The sequence below is a fragment of the Xenopus tropicalis genome, chromosome 4 (assembly GCF_000004195.4).
Source record: "Xenopus tropicalis strain Nigerian chromosome 4, UCB_Xtro_10.0, whole genome shotgun sequence".
Lineage (NCBI taxonomy): Eukaryota > Metazoa > Chordata > Amphibia > Anura > Pipidae > Xenopus > Xenopus tropicalis.
The window spans coordinates 121,692,972-121,705,140 of record NC_030680.2 but is presented as its reverse complement, the minus strand read 5'-3'; the positions used below and the strand labels follow the sequence as shown (position 1 = coordinate 121,705,140).

The 12,169-nt window shown below is 42.1% G+C and overlaps 1 protein-coding gene across 8 annotated transcripts in view; it reads right to left on the bottom strand.

Moving 5' to 3' along the window:
• The window catches only part of tnrc6b (trinucleotide repeat containing 6B), an 85,336-nt gene that overhangs the window by 37,297 nt on the left and 35,870 nt on the right, over window positions 1–12,169 (bottom strand). For all 8 annotated transcript variants that reach the window (XM_002934209.5, XM_012961478.3, XM_012961477.3 and 5 more), the window contains 4 exons: window positions 7,538–7,625; window positions 4,957–4,978; window positions 4,005–4,352; window positions 570–2,990 (listed from right to left, as the gene is read on the bottom strand). In XM_002934209.5, the coding sequence (XP_002934255.3) occupies window positions 570–2,990; window positions 4,005–4,352; window positions 4,957–4,978; window positions 7,538–7,625 (2,879 nt within the window). The remainder of the gene's footprint in view (window positions 1–569; window positions 2,991–4,004; window positions 4,353–4,956; window positions 4,979–7,537; window positions 7,626–12,169) is intronic.

Sequence of the window (12,169 nt, the reverse complement as noted above, 5' to 3'; positions counted from 1 at the left end):
ATGACTTTTTAAGTGTGGGTTACAGGTTCCCTTTAAGCAGAACAATTAATGCTTTGCACAAAATTGGGCCTGCTCGATCCCCTTCAGAACAGTGAAATTACATTCTGCAATACATATTAGTAATTAAACAAGGCAAGGAATAAATTAAATACCAATTCTTAGGTCATATGGTTAATTCAAATAAGCTGAAAAACAAAACAGAAAAGCGATAGGAATGGAAGCACAGCTTGCCAGAGGGATGACACTGCTAACACAGTTCAGACTTCAGAGTTAAAGTACACTATACCTAGTAGCCATAATAGTGTAAATTTTATTTAACCAGTCTCTGACTCTTGCTTGGAAGCAATGTATAATTGGGAAGTCTTAATATCAGCTGTTTCACAATACAGGAGAGCCCCCATTATATGTTTACCAAGGGACCAGAAAAAATGGTGTAAAATCCAGAGACATGTAAAATCAAGGAAATGCATTGGTGGGGCCATAAAAAACATTGTGAACTTCAGGGGAAATTAAGTTATGTAAAATGGAGGTTTTATGGTAAAAGAATATAATCACTTGGTAAAACATACCTGAGGGAGCTGCCTTGTTTGCCAATGTCCCAGATATTCCTTGCTCCCGAGCCATCTGCCCAGGGCCTGCTTGAGCATTCTTGTCCCACAGGCTGACATTTTTGTAATTGTAATTGTTAGGATCCCCCCAAGCTGCTGTTCCGTCATCAATGTCCATTTTATGACCAATGGATTGTGAGGATGGTTCCTCCCAGCCACTTGGCTCTTCCTCCTTGGAAACAGTTGGCTGGGGACCACCCTTCCACCCTGAAGTTGGCTGTGACCTCCCATTTCCAGGTGGCGGGGGAGCCTGAGAGCCCCCCCAGGTGCTAGGAGTTGCTGAAGATGGCGTTGATTCCTGCTGTTTGTTCCAGGGTAGTTGGGGCCTAGCTGCCTCACCCCAGTTTCCTCCTCCCTGGGGCCTCTTAGTCTCCTCCCAGCCAGTTCGTGGAGCTGGATTTGAGTTTGCCCCATTACCCCAAGAACCCACATCATTTTGTCCAACTTCACCCCAGCCAGAGGAGGATTTGCTTCCTGAGCCTTCCCAGCCTCCAGGGGCCTTGGGAGGCTCCATGTCCTCACTACCATTTCCCCCCCAACCATTCTTTCCTGCTGACCAGCCACCTCCTGGATTAGACTGGCGAGTACTCCACCCAGGCTCCGCAGCCCCACCACTTTCATTGTTCCAACCTGGAACTGCCTTGTCCTCTGGTCGTGCTCCAACCACCCCACCACCTCCTCCACCAACCCAACCAGTTGGGCTGTTTTTATAGTCATTCCAGCCAGTTGCTTTGGTGTCCTTCCATTCTTGGGTTGAAGGTGCAGGGACAGGGGGCTCCCCCCAGCCTGACTTGTTTTGATTGCTTTGGCTGGGAGCATCCCCCCAACCCCCTGAGGTTTTGGCTTGGGACACGTTCTCCCAACCTTCAGTCCCACGGTCTGATTTGCCTTCAGTTCGAGAGGGCACTTCCTCACTCTCCCATGATGCATCTTGCTTGATCTGGGTTTGGCCCCAGCCAGAGTTGGACAGCACCCGGGGATCCAAATCAGTGCGATTCAGTAAAGTCTGAAGAGCAGCCTGACTGTCTGGGAGGGCAGGTCTGTGTGAACGTCGACTGCTGGAGTTCAGGCTGTCTCCGCTTCCTCCGCTCCCCCCTGCTTTAGCGTTGCTTCCAGTGCTTTGCCCCCCAGCTTCACTTCCTGCAGAGCTGGGGGCTCGGCCCCAGCAGGCTGCTGATGACGTGTTGCCCTGGTTATCCGATAGAGAGTGGCCCTTCTGATTGTCCCATGCTCCAGTGCTAGAGTTTCCTTGGTTCAAGCCTCCCCACTCTCCCACCTTTAAGTCCTCATGCCCGGCTGGCTGCTTCCATTCTCCCTGAGACGCCCCTCCAGCCCCCAATTTGTTCCCTTCACTCCATTTCACTTCACTGAGGTCTGCCTGCGGGCTGTAACCCCAAGAACCATTCCCACTTTTGCTTTCCCAAGATTCCCCCCTTGACCCATTGGGTCTATGAGATGAAGGCGCTTTCCTTGCGTCTTCTCTCTCTCGTCCATTGCTCCCAGAGTTGCTATGTCCACAATTAGCATCTCCTGTGGCAGACTGACCCCTTCCCGCTCCCCAAGAGCCAATCCCCCCATTCTTTCTTTCTCCAGTGCTTTGAGCAGGGGAGTCTGAACCCCGGCAGGAATCCATTGAGCCCACCCCAAAAGCTGTTCCCTTGTTATCAGGAGGGTTCAAAGTATTTGAGTTCGTAGAGTTAGTGTTTCCATTTTTTGGTCCGTCAGTGTGATGGGTTGTGGCAGACTCCCTGCCCGATCCTGCAAAGCTGGAACCTGCATTTTCCATCTTTGACTGCTGCTCCCGAGAGGTCAAACCCACTGGGCCGAGTTGTGCGCCAGAAAAGCTGCTGTCTGACTCTGGGTTCCCTTTCCTGTTGCCTTCCTGGACAAGGGCAGGCCAAGCAGATGGGTTAGTATTTGGATTAAAGTTGCTGAAACCAGAGGCAGAACCTGCTCTCTCTGACCCACCCCCATTTCTCCAGTTTCCCAGTCTATTTACACCCTCTGAAGCAGGGTTGGAAGACGGGACGGGCTTAGCCTTGGGGTCAGATTTCCAGACGCCCTGGATACATTCACTACCAGGCTGCTGCTGCTGTTGCTGCTGGCCCTGGCCCCCTCGCCCTTTGTGGCTAGTGGTGCTTCCTTGTGGGGGTCCCTTCTCCGAGGCTGAGTTCGAGGCACTGTTGTTGTCTGTGGCGTTGTCGGAAGGGGGCTCTGCGTCCACGCCGGCTATGCAAGGCCACTCTTCCATGTCCGACCCGTCTACAATCACTTTGTCCCAGGCGTGGGGAGGGTTTGTGGTGGGGCCGCTGCTGGTGGGGCCTCCTGAGCCCCAAGTGGAATTTGCATAATTTGAAGTAGCAGCTGCCCCCGATGATGAGTCTGCAGTTTTAGAGAAAGAGAACATTAGTCTTTAGATAATTTATTTAATTTATTAAGGACATCCAGTAGCACTAAAAACTAATAAGATAAAAATGTTAGGAGTTAGAAATCAGCAAACCATGTATACAGAGTTGGGTATTACTAATACTAATTACTAATACATGAACACATATCTTCTATCTAGTGTCATTCTTTTCTTAAAACCACTAAAAGCAACTGAAATTTATGCCACAAAGGAACTGGAAAACTTTGATTACAAAAAACAAGTATGTAAACATTTTTTAAAAAATATAGAAAGTAGCCCTAACCAAGTACAAATTATTTGAATAACATATTGCACCCAGGTCAAAAGATGCGTTGTCGGAGAGTACTAGAAAGTGACCTTATAAGGTAGGGGTTTTCACAGACAAATGTTTGGTTTGGAGGACCTCTTGCTCATAATGAGGAAAGATATCTGTATTCATATTCAGCTATATATATATATATATATATATATATATATATATATATATGAAGAACATAAGCACTTTTGAAGGTCTGCCCACTAACAGCATAGGTAATACTCTCCGTGATGTGTAGGCTAATGCTAAAAAGAAAACAAAGATTGTGAGGGGAGTAGAAGTGGGTAGTTCATGTTTATTAGTTGGTAATGTTCTCTAAATGTTACAGCTGTAATTCTGTGAATTTACAGATGTTTATTCAAAAGAGTGATTTATTGCAAGATGCCCCTGAAGAGGCCTCAAGATGTGAATGAGATTCCTAATGTCTGAAAAGCAACTCCAGAACAACACGTACACTGCTAAGTGACCGCAGAAAGGAGTCATTGTGCTTCAGAAGCAGCACAACCACATACAGATCAGGCTGCAATGCAGTCTTTCAGTCATCCTAGGTGTTCAAGCAGCAGCAACATTACCTAATGTGACAACAACTAAGAGGATCGATATAGCCATTAGCAGAATTTTCAGATTTCTGTAGAGGGATATTTATGAAGACCCCATTAGCACCCATACCAACCTGTTGAAGCCCCGCTTTCCCCTGGCAGCAGTGTCCCCGCCCCTGGCTGTGCGTTGCCTGGGCCGGCCCCTGGAGCAGTGGTTGAGGGGGGAGTCCCTGCTCCTCCCCCCGGCAGCATACAGGACGCTGGAGGAGGCTGTCCACGCTTCAGTAACACTTTGTGGTCCTGCTGGCAGCGGAATCGCGGCGGCACCTCCCGAGGCATATAGCGGGCGGTGCTGGGCGGTTGTCCGTTCGGCACTGCCACCCTTTTGGCATTGTTGCCACCATTGACTGGTGGCGAGGGGGAGCTGCCAGGTAGGCTGGCGGCCGTCGCTTGGCTTGAACTTGGTTTCGTCACTTCGGGCACTAAAGAAACACAAAGCTTAAATGAGGCTGCAGCAATAATCAGCCAATAAATCAGGTCTGCTCCTCTATAGAGTTAGACTGCATTGGATTTCCTCATCAATTAGCCATTACATTGATTTAATTGGCTTTCAAGGTCCTTAATTGAAAGGGAAGGGAGATAATCACAACCTAAGCAGTAGTAAGTATATGTAAATAAAATCATTTCTGGTTTAATATGAGCTAAGAACTAAGAGCTGTTTACATTTTTTTCCACTATGGCACCATGTATTATAGCGCATACACAATAATAAAATAGGAAGGAATACTGCAAACATATTAAAAACATATGTACTGTTGCTAGGCAATATGTTAGAGGATGAATAAATTCCACCTTAGTAGCTGGTTATAAAAAGAAAAAAAAAAAAAAAAAAAGATTATTTCTACTGGCTATCGTCTATGTATCAGAATGTATAACTTTACACATACAATGCAAAAGTTAATATGTATAACCAAGCATTAATGGTGAAAGCGGACCCCCCCCCCCAACCCCAATCCCAATCTGCATCTTCCTCCGCTTATTTTCATGTGCACATTAGTAGCACACATATGTTGCTCAGCAACTTACCTTTGGTTTTTTGTTCTGTGACCTGTGTGAAAAAAAAAGAAAATGAACAGAAACATTAGCAATCCATACAATATCCTACGGTACCCTCCTATGCTTGTAGTATGATATAAATGTGTAAAATGATATGAATAAAAGAATACTTGAAATCAAATTAAATTAAGAAACTAGAAATTATAGAACAATACATATCCCTAAAAGAATTCTAAGAACTTATCTTTGATGAAAAAATGTCTTGGGTCTGAAAGATACTCGATATAGAACTGAAGTAATTTAAACTTTACATTGCACTTATGTAGAGTTTTAAATGGCCTCTGTACTGGGGACAGAATCCAACCCACAATCATTGGAGGCACACATTTCATTTACTTAAACTGGGGATATGCTCAACACCCTAGAAGCTACAGGCCAATATCACTTACTAACATGATCATTTAGCCCTTGGCGATATTGGTCTCCACCAGACTATAAAGCACTGTACCAAGAATTATCTGACTAGTCTTGGATAGAGACAACACCAACAAGCTAATTAGTCTTTAGTAATTTTTTTTGTTTTTAAAATAAACTTAGTGGCCCAGTTAATGTTATCAAAATGGCAATTCAGCGTTAACTGAACATAAATATTTACCTGGAGGCACCATGGGGCACATCTAATTATTACATGCTTAGAAACACAGAAAACAGATATTTTAAAAAAACTATTATGGATTATGAAGTTATTAAGAAGGAAAGATTGAACTGAACTTTTAACTGCCCCTATAATTATGCTTTGGTGAAGTTAAAAAAATGGTAGGTTGATAAAATCTCTACCATAAGAAAAATTACAAGTTTCAAGAACAATGTACGTGTCTTCCTTAGTCATGCTAGATTATAAATATTCTTACTCTTAAAAAGGACAGCCCCAAATTCTGTCTGCCATATTAGCCTTTAATGAATCTGTGTGTGCACTGATAATCAGGGCATTTCTAGCTGAATCTTCTGGAAACATTCCTGCTTTCCACATAATCTGGTAACTTTACTTTATAAGAAAGGAAAACAAAAGGTATGCAGACTATTGGAAAACACCCCTGAATGCTTCCTATGTTGTAAGTGCAGAGTGCTGGATAGGCAGTTCTGTTAATACAAGCTGAATAGATATCCACTGCAGGCATAATTTCTCTAACCTGCTTTTTTAAGGTGGGGGCGGGAAGAGAGAATTCAGTTGCTGGGTTTAGGACTACACATATATAATCCCATGCAAACTTCCATCACATACTACTCATTGTGCTACCAGATTGGCAATGATCTTTTCCTAGCAAAAGCTTATAACGAAGTATTATGGTAGTTTGACAGAAACCAAAAGGAATAGGAAGACCCTTCAGTGGTTTTTCTAGTCCTTGCTTTATGCATAATTAAGACATTTAGGGATCCCTAAACAGGTACTGTAACCCTAAATGCTGGTTCTCCACAGACACCATCACAATGTAATAAGTAACTTGGTAGCCTGTAAAGAAAAAAAAAGAAAACTAATCTAGAGTTATGAGGACTGCCGTGCTAAACGCAAAGCTGCAATCTTGAAACTAGGAATATTAGAAGGTGAATGATTCTAGAATATTTAGACAAGACATTTGGGTTTAAGACCTTCTCTGAGGTCTATAATAACTAGTCATAACTTCTTCCTAATGAAATTAAAGACTTGTGAAATCATTGCCTATAACTGTGATATACAGTTCAGAGAGTAAAAATTTAACATGCACCTCAAGTCTCTACTTCAGGGGCACAAAAGTTACTAAGGGCCCAGGGCAGCTGCCTATATTTGTCACCTACGAAGCTAGCAAGACGTCCACCTTGGCATTATTCTAAAGGCTTTCTGCTGCTCACCATCCACAACTAAATGTGAAATCTTGGGGATTCCATGAATAGCAGACAAAACTCTCTATGTGCCACAGGTCTTATGGCAATTTCGCACAAAAAATATTTCAGTCATTAAATCGCTGCATAAATAAGGCATAAAAACATTGCCCATACATTCACAGATTTGTTTTTTTTTAATTTATTTTAATCAAGTGACGGCTGGCAGTTTAGAAAAAAGTTTCAGATCATGAAGCAATGATATAATTAGGGAAGTTCCCCTTCTAAAGATGACCATACACACACAAATAAAATTGTATAAACAAAGATTTGATGCATCTGCTGATGCAGCATATTGACCAGCGTATTGGCAGATGAGAAGGTGAAGAGAAGCTGCAACAAAAAATGAACAATATGACTCCATATGGCTCCTGATAGCATAAAATAATCCCCATAAATCCCCAAAGCTTCATACAATATGTAGTCAGTAGAACTTGTGCAAATGCATTGTTTCTACAGAAGTACTCAGGCTGGTGCAGTTTCTACTAAACAGAAGCACTAGCTCAGAGTCTCAGGTAAGCAATTAAAATCAACATTAAAAAAAAGACCATAAACCATATCTACACCTTTCCTTTTAAATAATTAGGCCGACTACATTTTCAGTACTAAACCTATTTACCTGAGCCATACTTGCATAGCTGCATAAACCACATTTAAGAAAGGACTAAAGCAAGGACAAGTCAGAGGAACCTACCTTCTGAGCAGCTTCTTTCTTCTTTTTATCCTCTTTCTTCCTTTTCTTGTCTTCCATTAACTGTTCTTCCCTTTCTTGCTCCTTCTCTCTAGGATAACAAAAAGTACTATGTTTTTGCAAGGCTATAAATCTCATGGTCGACAATTCATAGACTTTCCTTCCAGCTGCATTAATTTAGTTCTTTATAAGCTTCCTATTTATTTTGTAGAGCAGTGATTTTTTTTAGTCTGTACAGAAACACAAACCAGACTCAAACCTGTCTGGAGAAATGCTAGGATTTCTATACGTTCTTGCTCTGGTATTATATCCTTTCACCTGAAGTAAGAAAACAGCAAGTACATAGTTTCTCCATTCACAGTCTTCACTCAAACACAATATTTTATAAATACTAAAAGGTATAACAGTATTCTTAATAAAAAAAACAAACAAACAGCTTTTCCTACACACAGAAGCTAAAATTAGACTGTATTTGCAGATGTGTTCAGCTTCCATACAACACTAAACTGGCCATACACAGCCAGATCGATTCTTTGGCAAGGCTACCAAACAAGTGGGTCGGCCCCCAGTATGGCCATTCATGTGCTGGGCAAAGCCGGGCTGATCCAGTCGTTGCTCTAGGGCCATGGATTAGATCATCCAGTGGGGCCTACAGTAAGTCCGATGAGGTGGCATTATTGCATCAATCAGCTCCTTGTCCGACAGGATTTTCCAACCCAGATATTGGCTGGGCAGGCACCATGACAAGCTCCACCACTGCCTCTCCAAACATAGTTTATTTATTGGCCAGTGTCGGCATTTTTGCCGGCACTTGTATGGACACCTTTACTCCAGTGGCTGTATTTGTTGAGTGTATTTTACCTTCAGGTAGAGAGAAGCTGAAACATCAACCTCCACAGTGTCTCTCCAGCATCAGCCTATGGGCAGACACACAAAATCGACATTGGCAAAAAATATACATGCCCCGGGGGCCTGTCAGCGCAGAGACACGGCAGAGGGGAGTGCATGTACTTCTCTCTGCCTGCCTTTTCCCTGCACAGCCTTGTGTGATATTAGCCTTACAGACGATAACTAGTAATGAAGAAACAGCTATCAAGCACAATGGCTATTCAATTGCTCATTGGCTGGAACACGGCAACACTGACAAGGATGGCTGCGGCTCACTGAGCACTGTGAATAGAGAAAAAGCTGGCAGGAATTTCAACCACACATTATGGCCTTGATCGCTACTGTTTGTGAGGAACACAGGCTACAAATGAAACCAAGGTCATTCTCTTGGTCAGATCCTGTTAAAAACAGCCAAACCCATGAACACATACGCAGGTTTCATAGAAAAAACACTCACAGTAGGTTTTAAATAAAAAAAAGTAAACATATTGCCAAGCAACTTTCCAATAATCATTCATTAACACTTCTAATGATTTTAAACTTATTTATAAAGGTAATTGCAACTGAAAGCAGCGTCTGTTTGGCCCTTTTCCATTCCCGCCTTTGACTCTTAAAACAATGTAGCAGATGTTAGGTTATTTAGTCAGTTGCTTGTGCTACATTGTTTCAGGAGTCAGATTTACATTTTCTTAAAGGTTTTAGTTCCCCTTTTGTGTGGTAAACTCCTGAGTACATTGATATTTTTTTCTTTAAACTGTGGTTATTTTTACTCTATCTTTGCACCAGGCTGTGCCCAGATACTGGAATGCATTCCACCTACTGGAATATTATAGAGAGATCCTGCTGTGCAACCAATCAGATTGTATCAGTAGTTTTGTCATTTGAAGTAGAATAGTGAACAAAAATTGCTGATTAGTAAATAAAGTAGAACACCCTTATTCAGGTTGCCAGTATATGAACGTAGTTTTCCTTGTTAAATTTACTTCATTCTGCCATTACAAATGCTATGCTCCGGGGTCTAAAGTTATATTAAACTGATGTCTAATATAATGCAGATTTAAACAGCTATTCCGTTTTCTAAATCATTTTCTTTTTAAACATGCAAATCTGGATTGTTTATTTAGCCACCAAGCTTGCCTGGAGCTTTCCATAAATGCCCGATTATAATAAATACATCATTCCAACTCTCCCTGATCACCAACAAGGATAAAGGTTTGCTTTAGACCACACATTTCTGGCAATGCTTGCTAGGAAACATAAATATATTTATATTGAAGAAAGTAGACGACATTGCTCCATTGTATGATACCCTACCAAAAAAGGAAAAAAAAAGAAGATTGTCTCTTTCAAAGTCATATTAATTCTCAAAATTTGGACATTTGTGACCACACTCCTTACCAACAAATGCTTGAAAAGTGTGAAACTCACCAAGGACAAACTGAAAGACACTCTGCCAGCACAAATAGGCTCAGCTGGCAACAGTCCTAAGGGGCCACCCCACAGGAGCAGTCATCCGTCTTGTCAAATGCTCTGGTAACTACCAACTGAGTGTAAGCTGTTGGAGCAATAGACATATCAATACTAAACTGGCTATTTCCTATTCAAGGCAGCAGAGGTTGTTTTGAGTGCCTTTCAGCTGGTGGAAGCACAGCAGCCAACAAAATGCCTGAACAACAGCCCTTGCAATAGAGCTCTAAAACAACCATATCCCTTTAATGAAAAAGCCCTTAACTTGAGTCAGGACACTTGTAGATGAGTGGGCAAGAAGCCAATTATGTTATCTGTCACTGTGCAGAGCAAGTGGTATAGAAGAGATCTTAGTGAGATAGGGCAGAGACACTAGTACACTTGTCTGAGACTGATAAAGAGAACATTTAATGCAGAATCACTGGGAACCCTGATAAAGAAATAGCAGTGCAAGCGCACCAGAGACTGCCAGCCAGCAGAACAATGAGTTTTGCACAAATGCAGAGGTAGGCTAATTTCATAGCGCTTTTTTCCGGTTGTGGACCCCTACCACCTCATGTATGCACTGACAGGGGTGCAATCTGCCTCGGGATGGACTTTGCCCCAAAAATGCACTAAACCATTTTTAGGTGGTAATCTGAGCCTTGTGTAAAGTGTGTTGCATTCCAGTAACACACATACACACACAGTGAGATGGGGGCCAAATAAGCGTTGCTATGTTGGTGTAAAAATGCTTATGGAGAACCTGTTGCATGTAATATTAGTCTTAAAGGAACAGTAACACCAAAAAATGAAAGTACTGTATATACTCGAGTATAAGCCTAGTTTTTCAGCACCCAAAATGTGCTGAAAAAGTCACCCTCGGCTTATACTTGAGTCGGGTGCCATGGGTCCCTCCAGACTAGCACCCTCTGTCCTTTGTGTGCAAATTAGGCCACCCGCAACCAGACCCTCCAGGGCCCTGACCCACTCCCAAATTCATCTTTATCTACCATCCTCACCTGTCCCATTCAGCACTAGACATTGCACTTTATATTCTATATAAACTATATATAGTTTTGAAGGATTTTAACTCTTTGTGTTTTAGCTTGGTTGCTGATTGAGTACTCTTAAGGTATCATTGTTGATAAAACATTTGTTTTTGTTGACCCTCCACTTACAGAGCTAGTTTACAGTTTTTATTTTAAATAAATATTTTAAAACATATGCCCCATTGATGCCTCATTTAATGTAATTTTATTGGTATTTATTTTGATGAAACTTAGCAGTAGCTGCTGCATTTCCCACCCTAGGCTTATACTCAAGTCAATACGTTTTTCCAGCTTTCTTAGGTAAAATTAGGTACCTCGGCTTTTGGATCAGCTTATACTTGAGTGTATACGGTATTTAAAATATAATGTATTGTTGCCCTCCTCTACTACAACTGGTATATTTGATTTAGAAAGTTTACTATAGTTTATATAAACAAGCTGCTGTGTAGCCATGGCAGCAACCATTTAAAGGTGATAATGTGTATGGCTGTTAATATGGGATACAAGTGTTCTGCTTGCAGGCACATCTGACAACTGATTTAGTATGGCCAAGCTTAGGATTGACTTTTTCATGTGCTGTTGGTTATTGTTCAGTTTGCTCTCATACAAATATACAGGAACATGGTACTAATTGCTGTTTTGATTTAACTCTTGGACCTGTTTAGGGAAAGACCAATGACCCAAAATTCATGCAAATAAGTGTCTTTGGCAGTTTTTTGTTTAGGCCGACAATTTTGGTACTATTGCACTACTGTTTTACCTGCCTATTCCTTGTTAAAAATCCAAATAACCAGACAAATAGACCACTGCAACATAGCCATTTATGTGAGGCCAAACTGCATTGTCTGTAGCTGATCATCAGATGGCCATGAAATTAAGCAAGCTTTACGAGGAAAAGTGTAGCACACATCTTTATAATTGCCATACCAAAAGGAAACAAACTTTTGGGGGGTATTCACCTACCATCCTTACTGACCTGACAAAAGAACTTGAATACCCCCCTTCCTCCTGAAACAATGTTTGCCGAAACCCCTTCGTTAAGATTGCATCACTGACCATTATTTATTTTCCATTGGAAGATGCTTAGGGTAAAGAACCTATGGAGCGAGTTACTCATCCACAAGTAACCACTCCGGAAAGGCTTTCCACCAGCAACAACAGAAGTCGCCGGTGAAAATCCCTTTGCATCGCTTTGTTAATCCAAAGTTCCTCCTGCAGGCAACTTCGCATGACTTCAGAAAACAAAGCG